Raw genomic sequence first — 24,526 nt, forward strand, 5'->3', positions numbered from 1 at the left:
TATTAAAGGCATCTTACCTATATATTAGCATAACAGCCATTGTGGATATAGACACTAGATGAAGTGAGGAACACTCTTTGTTTCCATACTTGACCAAAAATATATTTAGAGTCAGTGTCACAGTCTTTGTTCTTTTCTTTTCTTTCTTAAAGCTATAACAGGCAAGAGGGAGTACAGTAAGTTTAACACTTTTAACAGAGTAATCATAAGGGAGTTTCTATATGAAGTGTTGGATGTAGCAGAGTATTTTATATCCAGTTGTCCTTGAGTATCCCTCGAAGGCAGGAGCTGTCTACCACAAAGAGCAGGAGGTCCGGATCCTAAAGAGGACAATCTTTCCAGTCAAGCCTGAGAGTGAACAGCTATAAAGTATCAAAAATAAAGTTACATGGTTCACCATCAGACAGTATAATTAACAGAGAATCAGCATTAAGTAGAGGACAGCTTGTCAGGGTCACGTTGGCTGTTGACAGCAAAAGGTTTTTATATTTAGTTAGTCTAGAGTTGGAAATATGCTGGCTTTTCCTTTTTAGAAGGAGCGCCATGAATGAATGAGGGATGGTCACCAGTTACCACCTTGTTTTTTTTGTTTGTTTGTTTGTTTGCTAGGCATTGGGGTTAAGTGACTTGACCAGGGTCACACAGCTAGTAAGTGTCAAGTGTCTGAGGCCGAATTTGCAGTCACCACCTTCTTGACAACAGGGCAGTGACTGGAACAGATTTGAGACATGGAGGCAAACCAGATGACACAGAATCCTAGATGGAGCTGTAATAAGCAGTGGGATAATGGTTTTTTTTTTTTTCTGTGAGTTAGGATCAGGACCCTAGGGCAATACTTTCCTCCTGACAAAATAAGGGGAAGGGAGGCTTGGGGCAAGAGGTAGTGGTAGAGCTGGTTTCAGGGTAATAAATGCTGCCTCACTTCCTTTAAACCATAGTAAAGGCTTACAAGTGGTGTCATGAATGTTTTCTTGTAGGAATTTGTCTAGGGTTAACTACCTAAAACTCATTGTCTGAAGTAGCCAGCTGTATCCCCAAATCCTTGTATCTGTCTTTTGAGAGTCAAGTAGCAAATTTTAAAAATGGCTTGAATTTTGTTAGTGGAAAACAGTTTTTCCTTAGCTAAAATATCATGGCTTAAATAAATGGGGGAGACAAAGCTGTGGCTTACTTTTAAAGGTTTTATGTCTACCAACCACAAAGTCATTGAGGAGGACTAGGATATTCTATTTATGTGCTTTTAGGGTCAGGGATGCTATCCATATTGGTCAGGGGTGGAATCACCATGGAGCATAATAGAATAAGTCCTTTTTGAGATCTGGGAGAAAAGGATTAGAAATTCACTATAGCCCAGAGAAGCCTTTACTAATTCCTCCTACTTATCAAAGAATTTTTGAGTAAAGGTTGGATCATTGGGGGCCATACATAGGCTACAAACCAATATTGCAAGGTTTCTCTAGGCATAACAGGCCTCATTAGTGGGTTATTAGTGGTCCAGTTTGGGTTATAGCAATTTGCAAGTCTATAATTCTTCCTGGAATTTTTTTGGGTCCCCCCTTTTGGGAACCTTTGGGTCAAATTACAAAGATTGCTGGGCACTAGGAGATGTGAATAGTAATGACATTGTCCTCAGAAGGGTTAAAATCCTGGCCTTGGTATGGAGGATAGGTTTCAGAGTGGAAAGGAAGATTTTGGGAATTGAACTTAAAAGAGTTTAGAACTTAGTTCAGGTTAGAAAGAGGGGAAACATTCTGTTTCTAGCCATGGAGCAGAAGTGGGGAGCCCAAAAGGGGAAAACCTAGAGGTTAATGAGATGTGAATTGGGAAAGTAAAAGTTGCAGCTAGCCAGTACTTCTCATACTCAGCAGGGTACTCTTTAAGGTATCAGGGTGGGTGGGTTATAATAGCAGTAGTGTGGAAGGGCTGCATTGTTTGCATGGAGTCAGGCAGAGTTGAGTGCATGTGTATGGAGTTGCCCAGTCTAGGATTTCTCCCAGCTTATGTTTGGATTTATATTGCTCTGGAGGATTACAGATGAAGGGCTGTGAACAATTTGTGGGAACAATCAATTTCCTTTTTACATATTTTAATTGTGATATATTTCCCATGTGAGGCTTTGTGGCTCTTGGCTACAGACTCAGTTTTGTGTTTAGAAGCTTCTGAAATGCCAGTTTAAAAAAGTCATCCCATTGGGTTTGGTCAGCTTTAGATCCAAGGAATTGGAAAGCTTCCCATAAACGTACCAATTGATCAAGATCAAATGATCCTTCCTCAGGGAATTGCTTTGAAGTTTCATCCCTGGAGTAATAGTTCCGCTTGTCCTGAAACTTACATGACTGGGGAGAGTGAATGATTATCCGTATAATTCTCTGGACTTTCCTTAAAGAGAGCTGGAACTTGTTTAGACTGACTCTGCCCTATCTCATTCACACAGGCAGACAAAAAAGGCTTATTCGGGGTGTCTGCTGTCACTCCTTTTCCATCCAGCAAGCTAACTCATGGAAGAGAGGATTAGGCTGTGGGAAATGCCCATGAGTTAACTCTGCCCCGTAGTGGGGGAAAAACCATATGTTGCTACGGGATCTCTCTTTTTAAGCCACCTCATGGAAGTGAGGCTCAGTCCAGGGGAAATACCTGCTGAAGTGAGTCTGTCCACAGAAAGCTTTTGTTGAAATGATGGTTGTTATCAAAGTGACTAGTACCTCATAAACCAGACAGTGGGGGACATTCCATGAATGTAACATGTAAATCTTACATGTTATAAAAACATTTCTCTACCTAAGACTTCAAGCACTGGCTGTGACAGTATTCATAGTTTTGCATTCTAACTAGTTGACAAATGTTGTAACAATTGTAACTTGTAGAAGTCCCCAAGCTTTTTGCTGAGTCCTTTAGGCACACAGTCTTAAACAGTCAGTCACTGATCTGCATTTCTCCCCACCTGAAACTTCCTCTAGCTGTGTCAGCTGTACCAGCAGGCAATATTTGTGGCTGGATGCTCCCTTGCTGAAGTCCCAAGCCTTGCAGATTCCCTAAGACAGACAGACAGACAGACAGACAGACACACACACACACACACACACACACACACACACACACACACACACACTCTCTCTCTCTCTCTCTCTCTCTCTCACTCTCTCTCACTCTCTCACTCTTGGGGGTACAAACAGTATAGAGAGCACAGATAGGCAATTCAAATCTTCCCTTCCACAACAGTTATCTTTTCTTCCTGAACCTAGGTGTATCTAGTGTGTTGTGTGGCATGCAGGTGCTTAAACAGTTTCTTTCTATTTAGTTCCACTCCAGAACAAGCTGGCATAAAATCAGTAACAGTAACAGAAAGGAAAGGAAAAAAGTTTTTCTCTGATCTGTCAGAAAAAAGAGAATCTAATTCCTTGAGTTTGGGCTTGGAATCTTCAGGTTGTCCCATTTCAGGGCTCCAGCAGAGATTGTAAAAGGATCTCTTACCTTCATTCAGTGGGCATTTGGAACTGAGAGGGATGAAGTCTGTAGGTCTTCCCCATGTGGATTCATGTGCTTGATTCCCAGCCAGCTCACAAAGAATTGTCTTGGCGATAATGACCATAGCTTGCACTCTGAAGGACAGATCAGCAAAAGTTTTTATTCAAGTATATAGACATAAAGACATATGTAGCTATGGGAGGATGCTCTAATAAATTCCTCCTGAACAGAGCTTGAGGGGAGCACTTTTTTATATTCTCAGAAGGATAGGTTGTTTCTATCCATTAGCATGGCAGCTTTTTAAACAGAATTACTACACTAGTAGCTAAAGAGAATGCTATAGATAGAGTTTACCTAGATTCCTGACAAGCTTTTAAAAAAGTGTCTCAGGGGCAGCTAGGTGGCGCAGTGGATAGAGCACCAGCCCTGAAGTCAGGAGGACCTGAGTTCAAATGTGCCCTCAGACCAACCACTTGACACTTACTAGCTGTGTGACCCTGGGCAAGTCACTTAACCCCAATTGCCTTTAAAAAAAAATGTCTGTAGTTGTGGAGAAGCTGAAGAGATATGGATTAGATGATAATACAATCAGGTGGATTCAGAACTGGCTTGATGACCAGACTCAAAGTGAGCATGGTGGGAAGTCTCCAGTGGACTTGCCCAGGGATCTGTGCTTGGCTCTGTGCTCTTTTAACATTTTCATCAATGACTTGGATATAGGCATAGGTGATATTCCCATCAAGTTTGTAGATGACACAAAGCTGGGTATAGCTAACATAATGAATGACACAGTCAGGATCCAGGGGGATCTTGATGGGCTAAAGCATTGGGTTAAATCAAATGAGATGAAATTCAATAGGAATAAATTCATTGTCTTTCACTTGTGTAAAACATATGAACTTCACAAGTACATGATAAGGAAGGAATGGTTAGCAGTTGTTCTGAAAAAAATTGGGGGTTTTTAGTGGCCTGCAAACTTAGTTTGTGATATGGAAGTCAAAATATCTAATGTGATCTTGGGCTGCAATAACAGGGGTATACCTTCCAGGAAATATGGAGGCAGTTCTACCAGGTCTTCCTTGCTTTGGCAGAATGTGTTCAGTTTGAGGCAATACAGTTTAAAAATGGCTTTAATAAATTGGAAGGTGTTCAGAAGGAGGCAGCCAGGATGGTGAAGGGCCTTGAGCTGTTCTCATGAGGATTGGTTGAAGGAACTGGGCATTTTTACCCTGGAAAAGAGAAAATCTGTGAAAGAGGGATCCACGATTCATGACAGATTCATGCTGTCTTTAAGTATATGAAGAGCTGTCATGTGGAAGAGAGATTAGACTTATTTTGTCTGGCCTGTGAAAGCAGAACTAGGCACAAAATGTATGGAAATTACAAAGAAGCCGATTTAGGTTAGATGTCAGAAAAAGCTTGCTAACACTTAAGATCTGTTGAAAGGGGAATGGGTTGTCTCAGGAGGTGATGAGCTCCCTCTCCTTGAAAGAGGCTTTCAAGTGGAAGTTAAATAACCACTTGTTGGGTAGGTTATAGTGGAGATTCAAGTATATGTTGGACTAGATGGCTGTTTAGGTCCCTTCCAACTCTCAAGTTCTGTAAAGTCTAGTCTATTGACCCTTCACTTTTCCATTCCCTGTACTTTTCATTCAGCAACCCACAATGTGACACACATCAATGAAGCTCCTACCTGCATAGGACATAGGTTATGAGACTGCCATATTACCATCTCCCCTTTCCATAGCTTGGGATAGACTTCCCTGCTCTTCCCTCTTCAGCTGTACCTAGGAGTCCCCAAATTCCTTCAAGTTTGAGTCCACTTGTCACCTCCTGCATGAAACTTTTCTCAGTCTCATCTGTTTTTAGTGTTTTCCCTTCCCCTACAGAATTACCTTGTATTTATTTTGTGTTCACTTATATGTATACATATCATTTCACTTTAGTAAAATGTAAACTCCATGAGAATAAGGACTGTTTCAGTTTTGCCTTTGTGCTCGGGATATAGTATTTGGCTCATAATAGGCATTTAATAAATGCTTTTTTAATTGAATTAGCTATCCCCTGTATACTTCCAGCTTTGCTTCTCATGTGGCTATGACAGTAGGAAGTGTTGGAAAGATTATTTTGGAAATTCCATACAAGCAGGGGAATATAAGCTTAATCCTATATCTGTGTTTTTTAAGTTGAATTCTTACCCTCTCTCTGCTTCTTCCTGGAACCTCTACCATTCCCAAGGCCCCTACCCCTTCTCCACACTCCTCACCCCTAAGCAGGATGTTAGGGAAATATACTTCATAAATTTTTCAGTGACTTTGCCAAGCTCCTTGGTTCACTTTCCGTACCAACTGAGAATATTTTCCAGAGACTCCTGCCCCTCTCCTTGCTAACGAAAGGATATCAATTTGTGTGTTGTAGATTTTATGTTCTAGAGCAGGAGTTTATAACCTGGGGTCTGTGAACTTTTTTATTATGTATTTATTTTCCTGTTTAGCATTTTATTTTTCCCCAGTTACATGTAAAAACAATTTTTAGCATTCATTACAAATTTTCTCCATTCCTCCCACCCTGTCCCACCCCGCCATTGAGAAGGCAAGCAATTCTATACATAGTCATGCAAAGCATTTACATAATAGTCATGTTGTGAAAGAAAACATAGACTCTAAAAAAAACCTCAAGAAAAATAAAGTTTAAAAAATATACTTCAGTCTATATTCAGACACTGTCAATTCTTTGTCTGGAGGTGGATAGCATTTTTCATCCTAAGACCTTCAGAGTTGTTTTGAATCATTGTATTGCTGAGAATAGCTAAGTCATTCACAGTTGATCATCTTGACAATAGTTGTTACTTTGTACGCAGTACATCTCATTTTGCTTCAGCCCATGCAAGTCTTTCCAGGTTTTTCTAAGAGCACCCTGCTCGTCATTTCTTATAATACAATAGTATACCATCATAATCGCATACCACAATTTGTTCAGCGATTCCCCAGTTGATGGGCACCCCCTCGATTTCTAATTCTTTGCTTCCAGAAAAGAGTTATCAATATTTTTTGTACATGTAGGTCCTTTTCCTTTTTTTTTTTTTTTTTTTTTTTATCTCTTTTGGGATACAGACGTAGTAGTGGTATTGCTAGGTCAAAGGGTATGCATGGTTTTATAGCCCTTTGGACATAGTTCCAAATTGCTCTCCAGAATGGTTGAATCAGTTTACAACTCCACCAACAGTGCATTAATGTCTCATTTTCCCACATCCCTTCCAACATTTGTCATTTATCTTTTCTCTCCTATTAGCCAATTTAATAGGTATGAGATAGTACCTCAGAATTGTTTTGATTTGCATTTCTCCAATCAATAGTGAGAGTATTTTTTGATATGGCTATAGATAGCTTTGATTACTTCATCTGAAAACTTACCATATCTTTTGATTATTTATCAATTGGGGAATGGCTCTTATTTTCTTTATAAATTTGGCTCAGTTCTCTATATGTTTGAGAAATGAGGCCTTTATCAGAGAAACTTATTTCAAAATTTTTTTCACAATTACTATTGCTAACTATATTTCCCTCCATCCTATTCCACTCCTCTGTTTATTCTGTTCTATCTCTCCTTTCACCCTGTCCCTCCTCAAAAGTGTTTTGCTTCTGACTACCACCTCCCCCAATCTGCCCTCCCTTCTATCACACCTCTCCCTTTTCTTATCCCCTTCCCCTCCTACTTTCCTATAAGGTAAGATAGATTTCTATACCCAATTAAGTGTATGTTATTCCCTCTTTGAGCCAATCCTGATGAGAGTAAGATTCACTCACTCTCCTTCACCTTCCCCTTCTTCCTCTCCACTATAAAAGTTTTTTTCTTGCATCTTTTATGTGAGATAATTTACGCCATTCTTCGTCTCCCTTTCTCTTTCTCCCAGCACATTCCTCTCCCATTCCTTAATTTTATTTTTTAAATATCATCCCTTCATATTCAACTCACACCTGTGCCATCTGTCTACATGTATACATAAACATACACACACATATATACATATATATGTGTATACACACACACACACACACACACACACACACACACACACTCCTTCTAACAACCCTAATACTGAGAAAGTTTTTATGAGTTACAAGTATCATCTTCCCATGTAGGAATGTAAACAGTTCAACCTTATTAAGTCCCTTATGATTTCCCTTTCCTGTATACCTTTGAGTCTTGCATTTGAAAGTCAAATTTTCTATTCAGCTCTGGTCTTTTCATTAAGAATGCTTGAAAATCCTCTATCTCATTGAAAGTCCATTTTTTTCCCCCTGAAGGATTATACTCAGTTTTGCTGAGGTGATTCTTGGTTGTAATCTTAGCTTCTTTGCCCTCCAGAATATCATATTCCAAGCCCTCCAGTCCTTTAATGTAGAAGTTGATAAATCTTGTATTATCCTGATTGTGGCTCTATGATAGTTGAATTGTTTCCTTCTGGCTGTTTGCAATATTTTATCCTTGACCTGGAAACTGAAATTTGGCTATAATATTCCTGACAGTTTTCATTTTGAGATCTCTTTCAGGAGGTGATCATGGGATTCTTTCAACTTATATTTTATTCTCTGGTTCTAGAATATCCAGGCAGTTTTCCTTGATAATTTCTTGAAAGATGATATCTAGGCTGTTGTTTTGATCATGGCTTTCAGGTAGTCCAGTAATTTTAAAATTATCTCCCCTGGATCTATTTTTAAGCCAGTTGTTTTTCCAATGAGATACTTCACATTGTCTTCTATTTTTTCATTCTTTTGGCTTTGTTTTATTAGGTGTCTTGATTTCTTATGAGAAATTATAGTCATTAGTCATTAGAAATCAAAGTCATTGGCATATATTTGCTCAATTCTAATTTTTAAGGAATTATTTTCTTCAGTGAGCTTTTGGACCTTCTTTTCCATTTGGCCAATTCTGCTTTTTAAAGCATTCTTCTCCTCACTGGCTTTTTGGATGTCTTTTACCATTTGGTCTAGTCTGTTTTTTAAGGTGTTATTTTCTTCAGTATTTTTTTGTGTCTCTTTTACCAAGTTGTTGACTTGTTTTTTGTGATCTTCTTGAATCACTCTCATTTCTCTTCCCAATTTTTCCTCTACCTCTCTTACTTGATTTTGAGCTCTTCCATGGCCTCAATTCATATTTTTCTTGGAGGTTTTGGATATAGGAGCTTTGATTTTGTTGTCTTCTTCTGAGCTTATGTTTTACTACTCTCCTGGCCTGTGCTCTGGTCTGTGAGTGATCACAAGCACTCTTTTCTGCCCTGGAACTGTGAGGCGGGTCCCCTCTCTACTGTGGCAGCAAGCTCTGCTGTGCTAGTGCTCTTCATCACCCTGGGACTGCCATTAGCACTGCCACCCAGATCTGAGTATGGGCAAAGCAACAAAGTCCTGCCTCAGTGCTAGTAAAAGACCCCTGTAATTTCCTTCTGACCAGTTGTTTGACCCCCTTGCCATCTGTGGGCTGAGAGTTCTGGAAGCGGCTGCTGCCATTGCTGATTCAGTCACTTCCAAGGCCTGCTCCTGGTTTGCTAGGGCCTGGTCTGTGCTGGTGCGGCCTGCACTGGACTCTGCTGCTCTCTCACCCTGGTGCAACAGACCTTTCCTGCTAACCTTCCAAGTTATCTTGGGCTGCAAATTTGTTTCACTCCATCTTTTTGTGGGTTTTGCTGCTCTAGAATTTGTTTAGGGTCATTTTTTTATTTTTATCTTTTTTTTTTTTTTAGGGCAATTGGGGTTAAGTGACTTGCCCAGGGTCACACAGCTAGTAAGTGTCAAGTGTTTGATCTGAGGTCATATTTGAACTCAGGTCCTCCTGACTCCAGGGCTGGTACTCCATCCACTGCGCCACCTAGCTGCCCCTTTAGAGTAATTTTTAAAGGTATTTGGAGGGCTTTGGGGGAGAGCTCAGGTGAGTCCCTGCCTTTACTCTGCCATCTTGGCTCTTCCCTCTTGTCCGTGAACTTTTAAAAAAGCTTATTTTGAAAATTCTATCTCAATATGATTGATTTCCTTTGTAAGCCTATGTATTTTATTTTGTATATTTAAAAACATTCTAAAAAGGGGTCCATAGGCTTCACCAGACTGCGAAAAGGGTCCATGAAGCAAAAATGTTAAGAACCCCTGTTTTTACAGTTTTTTTTGTTTGTTTGTTTGTTTGTTTGTTTTTTGGCTAGGCAATGGAGTTAAGTAACTTTCCCAGGGTCACACAGATAGTAAGTGTTCTATGTCTGAGGCCAGATTTGAACTCAGGTCCTCCTGAGTCCAGGGTCAGTGCTCTATCCACTGTGCCACTTAGCAGCCGCTCTGTTTTACAGTTTTACCTCAAGCTACCATACATCCTAAAACATTAAGTTTTGAGCAGACAAATTAAAAATAGCTTGCCTTTTAAAGGCCTCAATGGGTTTTCAAAGGACCATTATAAAGCCATCCTAAGATGCCACTCCTCAATTCATATCATTAAATATTAAGTGAGCATTTTTTGTACAAGGCAAAAATGGTAAGGACTCTGTCTCTTTCAGGCCGGGAAAAAGAGCTCGAAGCCTTTCAGATGGCATTGCAGAAATGTGTACAGCAGAAGGAAGGGCAAGCAGTTCTATATGAAGGTGCAAAGGGCTATGGGAAAAGCCAGCTGTTAGCAGAAATAGACTACCTGGCTCAGAAGGAGGGGCACAGGTGAAGACTACCTCTCTTCTATCTTCTCCGTCTTCCTCTCCCTCCTTCTCATTCCCCCTCCTTTCCTCCTTTGCTCTCACTCTCTTTCTAGTAGTATACCCCAAGCTCAGATCCTGGGCAGTTTACTAAATGACTCTTTTCTGTATTATGGAACTCAGTGGTAAACTACTATGTCAACAGGGTTTTGGCAATGGAGCTGAAGAAAACAGATGCTGGACAGTGCTTCTATGCCATCCAGACACTTATGGCTATCTTCTTTGAGATTGACCTGTGCCCATCCCATGACCGTCAACGGCTCCTCCGTAGCCACCTTTATGGGGTAGTAGAAGAATCACTTCACTGCATTTTCAATGACCTGTTCTTTGTGAAGGTGATGGAGGGAGCAGCTTTTGCTTAAATTGGCTGATTGACTGATGTTGGTTCTTATTAATGACAGCATTTGGGATCGAGTTATCCTCCAATATCGTTTGGATTTGCCTCCTAATCTAGTGTTCTTAGGCCATGGTGGTTTTTAAAGCATTGCTCCTTTCATGATCTGGTGTCAGCCCTGACCAGCAGATGTAGCTCCTATTAACAACCTGACTCAGAAGTACAATTCCATAGTCCACAAACCCGTTTCTTTTCCTACCTTGATTTTACCAGTTTCACCGACTTGTCTTGGACTGCATTCATAGGTGATGTTATATCATGGATACTACTAATCATTCATCACAGGGTTGGTTTATCAGCCTGGGGCACTGACTTTGTACTAAAGATATAGAAGAAGAAATCCATCTTGGCTTCTCATAAGCTTGTGCCAGGAAATGCCAGTAGTTTTTTTTTTTCCTAAGCGCTCTGATAGCCAAACCCAATCCTAGAATGCTAGAATTGCCCAACTGGACCCTCGGCTGTATGCTTCAGAAATATTCCACAATCTTGAGTATGCAGTGGTCTGTTCCATTAGGGATGGTCTTACAAATTTAAAACTTGCGTATTTCTCAAAGTGGTGGAAAGAATATTGGATTTGAAATCAGAAGGTTTGGTTTCAATCCTGGCTTTGCTGCATAAATCTTGTGTGACTTTGGACAAGTCAGTTGAAGTTGTTTTGACCTTAGTTTCCTCATCTTTAGACTGAGGGGGCCCATACTAGGTGATCATCTATGTCTTTTCTAACTCTAAAATCCTATGCATTCTGTAAGGGAGTTCCCTTTCTCCTGTTCTTTACCTATCAAAACTGAATATTCCTCAGCTGATAGTTCTCTTTGGGTAGTCTCCCTGTTTAAGTGTTGCTGATTGGGTAGGTGCTTTAAATGGTAATTCTTGAATTATCTTTCTGGCCAGTTTCCCTTGTCCTTCATAGTTTCCCACATGGATGACCTAGACAGACAGAAGAAAGTTAAAGCCTGTTTGATCCAATTGCTTCAAGAGGTGGGTCCTTTTGCCATATGCAAAGAATTCTATCCATATTTATCCACATTTCAGCTTAATCAAAATAAAGAACCCTTTCAGTTTCTTGCAGTTATTACCACCTATTTTGCTTACTTCCTCTGTTCACATCGCTGTCTCTAATATTAATTTTAAATATAAACTGTAGCCCCATAGGAACTCATAATATGCATGGAAACTAAAACACTTCATTACTTCACCTACTGCAAAGGAATGGGAGGCAGAAAGACAGCAAACTTAAGAAACAGCCACTTTGCTTACTTAGAGTGTTATTTGCCTCGTTCTGAGATGTGGTATTTATTCCCATCACATTCTTGTTTTTTTTTTTTGTAAGCCCCTAAAATGTCCCTAATTATGGTAATAAGTAGTAAACTAAACCACAAATTTTGGAATTAAATTAAACAGAATAAAGAACCTTTGACATCAATTCCTAAGACCCTTGAAAGTGACCAGAAACCCCCTACTGAATCTTTACCACAGTCTCTCTCCTCATCCTCAATCTATTTTTTTTAAAAAGCTCTATCATTATCTTTTTTTTATACCACAATTACTTCCCTGTAGTCCACACTTCCATATAACCCTCTCTTATAAAAGAAAGGAGTTAATTCTGCAAAACCAATTGGCTCAGTGATCATGTCTGATATAGTATGCAACATTCCACGTGAACAGCCTTTTGCCTTCCTGAAATGAGGGAAATGTGATTAAACATTTTTTTTCTCACATACTACCATTTCAAATAAGTTTTAAAAACTACTTAATCCAGCAAACATTTAAACCCTTACTCTGTACAAGGCACCCTATTAGGTTCTTGTCTCTGCAAAGGCAAAAACAATATAGTCATTGTGTATAGCACACATCGTGCTGGGAGGATACAACATAAACATAAATGAATAACATAAAGTAACTTCAAGAAAGCGATAATCTTAATAACTGGAGTGTCAGGAAAGGCTTCACATAGAAAATGTCACCTAGGTTATGGGGAGAAGGAATCTAGGAATTTTATGAGACACAGGTGAGCAGGGAATATAATCACTTAGTTTTATTGTGGGTTTTTTGTTTACTGACTAGTAATATATCAGCACTATTTTCTAAGCTCATTTCACTGCATATATTTAATATGAGTTAAATATCTTGTGGATTAGTATGGGAACAAAATAATTATTTTTAACATTGCATCAATGGGGGAAAGTATTCCCAGTTCTAAACATTTTAACAAGCATTTCACAATGCAGCTTGTTTGAAAGGCGAAGGCTGTTGGTGATGCAGGGTTTCACAGTATGTCAGGAAATAACTCTAAAGCAAAAGACATCAGTAAAACTCTCTAAAAGTTGGAGATTGGCTTTCCACACGTTTTCCAGTTTGAATTAGTTCTCTAGATTGTTCAGTTTAATTTGCCTTTTAAACAACTTTGGTCTGAGTGCTAATAGAAAATTAATATTTAAATTGAATTCCGTAAAAGGTTCAGCAAATCAGAACATTTCTTTCCAGTTTTTTTCTTATTAAAATTCCTGTGTATTAAAAGTATGAGTACAAAAACACAGAGACAAAGAAAAGTTGTTTTGGTGTTGCCTGCTATTTTGATTTATCCACACATTTGTGTTTCACTTCCATTATTGTAGAAAATTGAAAGTTGTTAGGTAATTTATATGCCAAGTTTTCTATTTGCAAAAGATTTCCTTTTTTTTTGCATGCTCACTGGATGTGATTACCCAAGCAGCAGGTATATGTGGGACTCTGCCTTGGAACAAACTAAGTTTTTGGTAGATCAAGAAATGTTTTCAAAACGTTTGTGCTGTCTTAATAGACAACTTCTTTCCAGTTTTTTTCAGACATCTTAGACATATTTTTTACATTTTAGTTACATTTGCAACTCAAAAGAAAATAACTTATTTCCTACTCATTTAGAGTATTTTCTGTTCTAAAAATTTCTTTAGCAAGTAAATGTGGGAGCCATATGTAAAAACAGCTGGGAGAAATAGAAAACTGACTTTAGAGTCAGGAAGATCTGGTTTCAAGTGCTACTATTGTCATGTACTGACTTTGTAAACCTGGGCCTAACTATTTAACTTATCAGTGCTCAGTTCTCTTGACAGTTCTCTAAGATTGTAATTTGCAGAGCAATTGCTGATTTGCTCACTAGGAATTCCTATACCGATTAAGTCACGGGTCTTATAAAAAAAAAATGTTAAGTATTAGCTGGACATAATAATACATTTCTAGAGTCCTGCCCTGTGTTGAACTGGCCTTAAGCCCCATTGGTGATGGATGTATGAATATGTTGACTTTCCCAGCTTTAAAAATACTGGTTTTCAAATAAGTTAATAGTATGAAATTCCCAGTAGGCTTAGACGTTTGGAGCTTTTGTGTCTAATTTAGAAATCTTTGTTCTTTCTTTGCTGTTGTTTTAAGGCAGTGAAGGAAGAATCACTGATTTTCCTCATTGATGAGGCCCAGTACATAGACACAGCCTCTTGGGAGTTTTTGGTGACATTGCTCTCCAGTGTTCCTGTTGTCGTGGTGATGGCCTTATCTTCCACATCTGCCCTGTGTAATTTGGCACAGAATTTCATACAAAGCCCCCAAGCTGCCCATGTGACTCTGCCAATACTCGTACCTTCCTTACTGTTGGAAATGGTGTGTCAGGATCTGGGAGTGGTGAGCATCCCCCGAGAGCTGCAGATGTGAGTGGCCAAGACCGTAATATAAGGGAGCAGGTCCAGGTCTCCCTTACACAGGGAATGGGAAGGGTACTCTTAAAGATAGTGGGCTTAATGACAAATTAGTACCTGGACCACACACATATATATGCATACACACACGCATACACATAGACACACACATAGACACACATATACATAAACATACACACACATACATATACATATATACACATAGACACACACATACATGCATACATATATATATATATTTATATATATGAAATCAACTTTTGGCGAATGTGTGGGATCACTTTGTGAGTTGTCTGTAGCTAGGCCAGCTTCTGCCCTGTCCCCAGGACCCCTTCCTAGAGACTACTACTTCATTAATAATATAAGACAAAATTAGGAAAATCAATCTCATAATATTGCTTAACATTTTTATAGCCCTTCAAAGCTAAAAAGAAATTATTTCTTATAAATTATTTACTATTTTATATCATCTTTGCAATTGCTTTTGTCAGTGCTGATTATATAGACATCTAACTGTGAACTAGCCTTAAGTCCCCTTCACATGGTCTTTAGTCAGCCCCTTACATTTCTCTCTTTGCAGCTACTTTCTCCACAGGAGCTTTGGGGTACCCCTCTATTGTGAGGTCTTGCGCCAGAGCCTTCTTTCCTGGGAGGTGCTGCTCTTTCATGTCCTACAGAAGGAGGAGGAGGAGGACAGTAAATGGGAGATGCTTACCAGTAAGCTTAATTACCTCCTACAGGTTCTTCCTAACCTGCTGGAATCTCTTTCCCAGGATTAGACCATCCCATCACTCCCTTATGGGGCAGATGCTTTTTCTTACTGATAACTAGGGTTTATTTTGTAGAATAATAAGCTGTTTCTTCCCAAGCCTCTTAATGGTGCCCTCAGTCAAAGTATTTTTAAATTAAGTTGATGGCAACACCTAATACCAATGACTTAGTTTGGCCAGACAATAGTGGGTGCAATATACATAAATAGAATCAACAAAAATATTAGCAGTACATAGTTAAAATGAGGAAATGACATAAAAGGTGACTTAGATTTTGCAAGTTCAGAGTTTGAGTTGAATAAACCCAGGAATACTTGGAACTATGATGTAAAGAAATGGATATAGTAAGGTGAACAGAAAGAAGGAGGTTGTTGTGTGTGTGTGTGTATTATACACACATATATATGGAACAGCCTATAAATACATATATATACACACCGGTAATACATATATATGGTACACATGTGTATTATACGTGTGTATATTTTATGCGTATGTTTTTATATATTTGTGTGTGTGTGTGTATGTATGATCGAATGACAACCAAAGGCTTGGAAGCAAGAGAATAAGGAACTATCAGGAGGAGCCATAAAAAGTCATTGTGTTTGGCAAAGATATAGATTTGTTATTATTAGCAAATAAGAACAGACAGGGAAGGTGAAGATAGTTAATTTTAACTTAGATTCACTCTGTCTTCATCCTTTTTACCTCTTAAACAACTCCTATATCTTTTGATTTGAAACCCAAATTACTGAGCAATGATACTATCCACAGGCCAACTTCTCTCTCTCCATAGCCAGTGCCACCAAATCAGCAATGTATAAGGTTTCCCCCACCAGCTCTGAAGAGGAGCTTTACATCTGTACTGTCAGGGAGGATGTGAATCTGGATACCCTCTTTCTTCCACCTTTGTTAAAAGGTGAGTCCTCTATAGACTCTAAGTATATTGATTTCAGATGTCTTTGTCCATCACTAGCTTTCTGTGTAACCAAAGGTAAGTCATTTGAAATCTTTTATCTTCACTTGCTTTTTTACCTTCACTGAGCTGAAAGAAGAATCTCACTTCTAAGAGAAACAACAAATGAAATTGGCTAAATATATTCTTATTGATTTCTTTTTTTACAGAAATAGCAGTAATCCAACTGGATGGGCTAAGCCCTGCACAACAAATGTTGGTCAAGTGTGCGGCCGTCATTGGACATACGTTTCCCACAGACCTTCTGCAACGTCTCCTTCCTGGATGGACCAAGAAGAAGATGCAACAGGTGTTAAGGTCTCTTATGGAGTTACGGGTGCTTTGCTTGGTCAGCAAAAGCCAGGAGACTACACCTAGGTCAGCCCTGACTCCCTGTTCAATCCCACTGATAGTCCAAGCAGAAAAGCAGAAGTGGAAGTTAGGTGAGTAAAGACTACTGCTTGATTCTTAGTCTTGGAAACAGTTTCAAATGAGGGCTCCTATATTGACATGGGAGGACAAAGCCTTGTCCTGGGCATTGAGTGGAAATATTAAAGAAGGAGACACAAGTCTATAAAGGTATTCAAAGGGAAGATGGAAAAAAAAATTAAAGAAACATGAATGTAGGCAAAAAAGAATTCATAGGCCCACCCTATATGTTACCCTTCACAATATTGTTTAGCTAGTGTCATATTTTTAAAAAAGTGATTAAGCATATTAAATATGGTATGCTTTATAAGTCAGACTAATATTTAATCAGATTTAAGTTGTTCCTGATGTGTCTCATTCCTGGAATGCCCTTGCTGCCCCCTTTTGCCTGTTGAATTACTAGCCAGTTTTAAAAAACCAGCTCACATGTGTCCTCCAGGAATGGTTCAGTGATCCCTGTCCACAGCAGCCTTCCTTTAAAGTCTTGTAACATTTTGTTGGCTCCTCTATGAAACATTTAAGAATTATTTTATATTACACTATCTGTGTGTATGTCATTTCCTCCTACTGGAATGTAAAATATTGGTATTCATATGGATATGTATAATGATTTAGAAAATCAAATAATATCACCTCACATGTGTATAGCCCTTTGTTTTACAAAGCATGTTCCTCACACTTGTGAGCAAGTAGTGATGTGAAGACACTGTGGTTTGTGGAGATAAGTGACCTACTCAAGGGCACTCAACTCACATGCGTTCTAGCCAGGTTTCTCACCCTCAGGCCTAGTACACTTTTCTACCACATAACCCTGCTTCCTAAGGAGCTCTCTGGAGTTTATCACTTGTGTTCTTTCTGTGTACTTTTTTCCTGTTCCCTCCCTTTTGATAGGAATGGGCAGCATCACTTTGAGGTGAATGCAAAATTTCTGGCCTCATTGACTCTCCCTCCAGAGTAGTGATAATGTCGGTAAGCATTTGAAAACAACGTTTGCTGTGCATAAAGAGGACGATATTTTAATGGATAGAACACTGAATTGGGCAGAGGGCTGGAAGTTGAGTGAGAATCATCTCTGTGAGTCTAGTTAGTATTTTGTGCTCTTCAAAACCAGAAGTTGTCAGGGAGCTTTTATTTCAAAGTGAAAAAAAAATGCTTTTGGATTGTGTATTGCTTTGCATTGACCTTGCTTCTACTGTTTTGCATTCATTATTCAGATATTCATTAAGTGCACATAATGTACAAAACACAGCTAGGCTTAGGTGGAGGAGCTACAAAGATAAAATAAGACAAGGTACCTGTCCTCATGAAGTTTACATTCTAGTAAGAGGAAGAAACACATACACAGGTAATAAAATACAAGTTTTTCATAGAGAGGTATAAAACAAAGTGCTTTGAGATGTTAGAGGAAGGAAGGTTGTTGTTGATCAGGATCATTGAAGATTTCAAGGAGGATGCATTTGAGTTGCTCTTTAAAAAACTGAGTAGGAATTCAAACCTAGTGATTTGAAGTCAGAAATGGGGGTTTAAATCCAAGTTCTGCTGTTTACAACCTATATGTCCTTGGGCAATGCATTTAATGTCAGATTCCTCATCCATAAAATGTAAAACCCAGTGATTTATAAGTTTCTTTCTCCTTCCAGCTCTAAATCCTAAGATCCTACATAAGCTTCCATATATTTAATAGAGAGCTTTCTATAGTGTAAAGAACAGGTGTTTTAAAGAGTATTACCTTGATCCTTTTCTGTTGCAGATACAAGTCCTACTGCTCTCAGAATGCAAGGGGAGCTGTCCTCTTCTCCATTAGCAGTACTACAATTTGGAGTACCTCTACTTCGAGAAGCTGCATGGGAGCTGTGGCCCAAGGAGAAGCAAGCAACCTTGCACCTTGAATGTGCAAGATTCCTCCAGGATTGGGCCTGCCGATGTGAGAGTTGCAGTGGAGGGGATTTTGTCCCCTTCCACCGTTTTGCCATTGGTCCTGTCCAAAGCTCCTTTGCAACATCCTGGTTTTGCAGGGCTCAAAATAGCAGCTCTCAGCTCAGAGAAGGGATTCTGACCACGTTGCAGAAGCCCTCTACCCAAGGTAATCATGGGGTGACAGAGAGGACACATAATGGTAACATCTCCCTGATACCTTGTGGTCATATTTGTGCTCTTCTTTTTCAAAAGACTATAATCAAATAATGAAGGAAGAGAAGAAGGATGGAAAGAAAGTACAAGTGAGAGAAACCATTTTTTTCCTTTAGAAGTAAACAACAGATATGATAAAGGAGGAATTATAGAATGAATTATGGGATGAGTAAAGAGTTAAAATGAGAGGAAACCAATGGCCATGCTTAGAAACACTGCTTTCCAGCTTGGTATCACAAAAAGGTTTTATCATCATTTTTTTACTTGGCAGGCTTCATTTCTCTACCCCAATCTAGTCTTCTGACTTCTGTTATGGGTACTGACTGCAAAGCCACCTCTCCATTTCTGTTTTAGATTGGACAGTTGCACACTCAAATGATGCTGAAGGAATAATGAAGACCTTCCTAGCAAGAACATATTCAGCAAAAACTTCACAGGCCCCAAGCCAAGGTATTTTCCTTATCTTCTCCCTGTTAAAGAGAGAGAATAACAGTCTTAAGTGGAAATTAGTCTATCACATTGATTGAATACTCATTCAATGTAATATCACGTATTGGTATATTAAGAAATATATTAAACATTGCTGTGTTAAGAAATATTAAGAAAGGAGACTAATATCTTCCACGAGCTTTCAGGGGGTTTGGATAAATATATAAAAACACAAATGACAGAGATATAATTTCCAAATACTCCACTGGAAACCTCAAGCAGACGATTCCTTTCCCCTAAATGCATTCTAGTGCTCTATAGATCATTAGCAACTGGACAGAGAAATAGGGAAAAATAGAAAAACATATAGTTTAATAAATTGACTTAGGAGCCACTCACTATTGGAGAACAATCAGAAATTGTTAGAGTAGCTCTGAAATTGTCAGTGTGAAAATGAGATTTGATTTGTAAAGATTATGTTCAAGTACAGAAAAATATCTAAAGCACAGGCTACCTGAATAACTATATAGAAGTACTTCAGGCAGTGGAAAGGATAAAGGAGAAGGAAATATTTTTGTTTTCTGAGAAACTCCTTTTGCTCCCATGTAGCTCATGTAGGTTTTCACATAGAATCACAAATTCTCTATATTAGCTGGATCTTCCTGAGGTCATCTTATTCCTGCCCTTCCTTAGGAAGTATAGCCTCTCCTCAAGGCCAGACATGGAATGCCGTCCTTTGGAGATGGGATTCAGTGGCCTCCCTCAGCTATTCCACTCAATGATAGGAACATTCTTCATTATCAGAAGGTTTATTCTCTTATTTAACTTGAATCCCTACTGATCTACTTCAAGTAAATTGGAACTATTCTCCCACCCTTCCTGTTGAGGCTAAGAGTAGATAGGGATTTTCTCCTCAACCAAATTACCTTCACATAATTAGATAATCTCTCTTCTGTGGGTGTCATTTTCAGATTTCCCTGTTTTGATTTGTGAAGAAGCAGTTGCACTTATATCATTAATCCCAAAGGATGAGACTCAGTCAAGGCTAAATAGACAAAAGCCATAGGTGTTATTGGTCATCATGGCTTTTGGAAACCTAAGCTCTGTTGTTCCTCTGATAATTTCCTTTGTCTCATGTCTTGAGCGCTGAGAGTCAAATAGTTATTCAGGTCTGGTTACAGATCTAATCTGGACAGTTCTTAATTACTGCACTCCTATAAGGCAACCGTAGACTGGATAATCTAAAACCGATATGTAAAGTAAAGCTTTTCATACACATGCATGTGTGTGTGTGTGTGTGTGTGTGTGTACACATACATACACATATTATCACAACTTTTTTTGTTTGCTTCTTTGTATATTTACTTTCCTAATTTTGTATTGCTTATGGTAGTATTAACATTTATTTGTGCTTCAGTTTATAATGGGAAAGACAGTTCAGACATGCTTGAATGTCTAGGGGAACTCAAATATTGCTACAGGTAATTGAGAGTGAACTATGTTCTATTTTTTTCTCTGCAGAGAGTTTTCAGTTCGATAAGAAAAGTTTCAGGAATCAAGATCATCTCAGGTAGATCAGTGTGATGGAGTTTAATGAAATTAATGAGGAAAATTTTAAAAGTAGTGGGTGGGAGTCAGATTCTGGTTGTCTGTCTTAAGTGAGGGGGTCATCAGCCTGGATAATACATGGGACTGGGTAATCCAAAAATTAAATTAGAAATAGCCAAGTATAAACTGAGAAGTAGTACAGTGTAGTGAAAAGAGCACTAGACTTGGAGGCAGGAGACCTGAATTTGAATCCTAGCTCTGACACTGACCTTGTCGCCTTTGGCAACTCATCTTCATCATTTTCAGCCTATTTCCTGGTTTATACTATAGGAGAGAATAATACTTGCATTCTATGCTTCACAAGGATGTTGTGGGGAGAGTGCTTTGTAACCTTAAAATGTTCTGTAAGTAAATTGGATTTGAAATGCATTTTTGATGACATATATTTGCTTTTCCAATTATGTTTGGCTCATGCTGATTTTAAAAAGAATTTGTATTTCCCAAGAATTAGCTAGATGTTTCTGTATCATACACCTCATCCGATCAAAATTCCTTTGCCTAGCATTCAAAGTTCTCTATAATCTGTTCCTAGTTTAACTCTCCAACCTTTTATTTGACTATTACCCAAAATGCACCGAGTTCCAGTCAGGTTGGTGGTGTTCAGTATTATCTTCATGCATAAGAAGTGCTTGTTCGTATGTCTGCTTTTGCTCATGTCTCTGTCTGGAATGCCTTCCTCCATCCTGTCCAATGACCCAAATTCTACCAGTCATTCAGTACCCACCTCAATTCATGTGTCTTCTCACAAGTCTCCCCAGACCGTGGTAGATCTCTCACTATTCATTTGGCAAGTAGTCGTGTGTACCCTTATGACATTTAATATGTAGCTTTTCACACACACACATGCACACATCTTAACTCTCCAAATACATTAAGTTCCTTTAGGGCAAGATTATTTTTTCTTTCTTTTTTTTTTTTAATTTCCCAATACATAGTACATTATACATAGAGTAGGGCCTTAAAGAATATTAGCTAATTGATACTAAATAATTTACCTGATCCTTATCCCTCAATATCACTGAAAGAGAAGACAAGTAATTAAAAAAATTAGATGATTGCCAAATTATAGAAGTGCATTATAGTAAAAGGCAGAGGTAGTGTTAGTAGTTTGGATGATGCATTGGTTTAATAGAGAAATACCTTATGAAAAAGTTGGGCTTGGAACCTGGTCCCATTACACTCCTCGAAAGAGGACGTCAAGGTAGTGAACAAGTCATGGTGATGAGAAAGCCAAGGTTGTTTACTGGAAAAAGTACTGGACTAGGAATCAGGAGACTTTTGTTCTAGTTTTGACTTTTCCACTAACTTGCTGTGTGCAGGTAAGTCACTCCACCTCTATTCAATTAAGTTCCCTCATCTGTCAAATGAGAGAAGGCAGGGCTAGATGTTTTTTGAGGTCATTTCATCTCTACCATTTCAGGATTCCAAAATTCAAATTTATTTTATATGAACTATGTATTCCCAATGCCTAGAATGGTTCTCTGTATGCAGCAGGCATTTAATAATTGTTTATTGAATTAATGAAAGTTGCCTTTCTCAGTTCTTTATCTTCACTCCAAATAGAACAGAACAGGAGTTTCTGGATCATGTGAACAGAATGAAAGCCCAGGCCAGCAATAAGAAGGAAGTGCTGAATATGGAGCCTTGTCAGTGTGGGGCCATCCTGGAATTAGTTCTTTCACCTCTGATACAACATTGTATAATAATTGAAGATAATACCAGTGCTTTCTACTACTTGCTAGAGGCTGCAGCTGCTTCTTTGTACATGTCAGACAATTATATGGTGAGAAAATTCTGCCTTCTTCCTACTAAATGTTCCTATGTTCCTTCCTCCTCCTAAATGTCAGGGAAGTTTTATGTCCCTTGGCTTTGGGAAATTTGAATGAAATTTCTTTTTGTTTTTTAAATTTCCAAGGGGGAGATGAAGAGAAAAAGATGGAAGTGAGAGAGAGACAAGGTGGAAAAGGACTTAGGAACAAACCTAAATTAGAGAGGCTAGTGAATAATTAGTAGGAGCGAGTGTAACGTATTAAGTAAGGCTATCCCAAAAGTTAGCTCTTCCTTTAGGACTTGATAGAATAAATGTGTGGAGTATAGACCAAAGACTCTACTCTTAACTCTAAACTAAACCTAGTTTTAATTTTAATTCTAATTTTTAACATTTACCATATTTTACTTTAACCATGAACCTAGTAATCCCAATTTTATTCTCTTGTCCTGATCTCATCTTCCTGACTTAAAGGCATTTTTTTACTTGAAGAAAGCAACCAGCCTGCTGGGACAGTCCTCAGCATTCTCATTCTTAAAGAAACCTAAGCTGAAAATCAGTCAATTTGAGGAAGCTACTTTTTGCAGTCTTCGGGCAGAGGTGAGAGACGAGGAGAATTCTCTGAGGCTTTGATTGTTCTCTGAGAAATTGTCATTATTTCTATGAAGTCTACTTGTATTAGGTACTATCTCTAGATGTATCAACCTCTGAAGCATCTTTACTTTAATTCTTATATATTGTCAGCTCATAGTTACACGGGACTGTTGTGTTACATTGTGTGTTAGTTCCAATATGACTTTTCGTAGCCACTCAGTCCATTTCTAGGTTATATTCTTCCACTTGTCATTTGGGGAACACAATTTATTTTTAGGTTAGCCTTATAAAATCTAATGAGGATAAGTAAATCTAACATAGGCAGTGTATTTGAAAACTAATGGGAAATTTGAATTGTCCACTGTTGGCTTATTTGTGGTCCTGTTCCCTTCAATTACTATGAAGAATAAAGAGGCCTTTAGAGCATGATTTTGTCTGTTTTCAGACAGTTATTATGTAGTCTTCCCCTGATTATTCTGTAGTCAAATTAACTTTGCAGCTTTCTTAGGAGATCTGGGTGACCTTATGGAGCATCTGTTTTTGAGAGAACCTAAAATAACCTTCCCCACTTTTCAGTTGTTTCATCCACCAACATTGCCCCCTCAGTTCTCTCCTACCCCCACCATTTCCATCATGTCCATCCTCTTTGTTGTTATCTCTGAAAGTGACAACCACTAGAAAGGTGAGTACAGAACTTGATGATGACTCCAAATCTCTTCCAGGTATCCTGGAGGCACATAAACTATTTTTCATCCAGTCACCATCTAAATGACCACTTGTCTTGGCCCTGGATAGTGTATTCTAGTCTAAACTTCAGTCTGTACCCTATTGCTAAATGCATAGGAGAGGGGAATGTAGAGAACTTTGTTGGGTTTCTCTTTCTCATACTTGCTTTGCCCCCTTTGCTTATGGATACACTTGGAGCCTGGTCATGAGTGTCATTCTTGTCCTAGACCTCACCTCCAGCTTTCCATTGGTCCTAATCATATACCTAGTTAAAAAAAAATTCATTGCGATTCACTGAACCCAGACTTCGTGTGCTATATTCTTTCCATGCCCCTATTATGTCTTCTGTTTTCCAGGTGTGTTTCAACATGGGACAGATCACTTTGGCCAAGAAGCTAGCTCGGCAAGGTCTCCAACTGCTGAAAAGGAACTTTCCCCGAACTTGGCTTGGGGTGATCTTCCAGTCCTTCCTTGAAAAGTACCGGCATTCTGCCTCCCAGAGGCAGGCCCCTCTAAATCACAGCACCAAGTGAGATCCTGGGGCCCAATATCCCTAATTTCCTCTGGAGCCGTGAGGCATTTCCAGCATTTCAGGGCTTTGAGCATTTCTAGGATTGGAAAAGTGCCAGCTTTGAACCTGCTCACCCAAGTGATTATGCTCCTTCTTCCTCCAGCTAGTTCACTATTGTAATAAAAAAAAAAAAGCTCATTTTCCCTTAGTAGAGTATGGAGTTACACCATCTTCAGATATGTTCACTGAGTTTTGGGGGTAAAGGATACTATTAAATTGTAACTCCATTAATTAATGAACATCTAGACCCAAATGTGAATGAAAAATACATTTAACC

At 38.8% G+C, this 24,526-nt stretch overlaps 1 protein-coding gene across 1 annotated transcript in view; it reads left to right on the forward strand.

Annotated features, from left to right (window-relative positions):
- Positions 1–24,526, forward strand: part of LOC114053593 (adenylate cyclase type 10-like) — a 46,572-nt gene that overhangs the window by 16,333 nt on the left and 5,713 nt on the right. Inside the window, 12 exon segments of the mRNA XM_027876684.1 lie at positions 10,001–10,154; positions 10,335–10,524; positions 11,475–11,561; positions 13,989–14,260; positions 14,850–14,986; positions 15,836–15,958; positions 16,165–16,437; positions 18,174–18,506; positions 20,504–20,552; positions 22,154–22,373; positions 22,833–22,958; positions 24,035–24,207. Coding sequence (XP_027732485.1) covers positions 10,001–10,154; positions 10,335–10,524; positions 11,475–11,561; positions 13,989–14,260; positions 14,850–14,986; positions 15,836–15,958; positions 16,165–16,437; positions 18,174–18,506; positions 20,504–20,552; positions 22,154–22,373; positions 22,833–22,958; positions 24,035–24,207 — 2,137 coding nt within the window.

The sequence above is a fragment of the Vombatus ursinus genome, unplaced genomic scaffold (genome assembly GCF_900497805.2).
Source record: "Vombatus ursinus unplaced genomic scaffold, bare-nosed wombat genome assembly UNPS02014811.1, whole genome shotgun sequence".
Taxonomy (NCBI): domain Eukaryota; kingdom Metazoa; phylum Chordata; class Mammalia; order Diprotodontia; family Vombatidae; genus Vombatus; species Vombatus ursinus.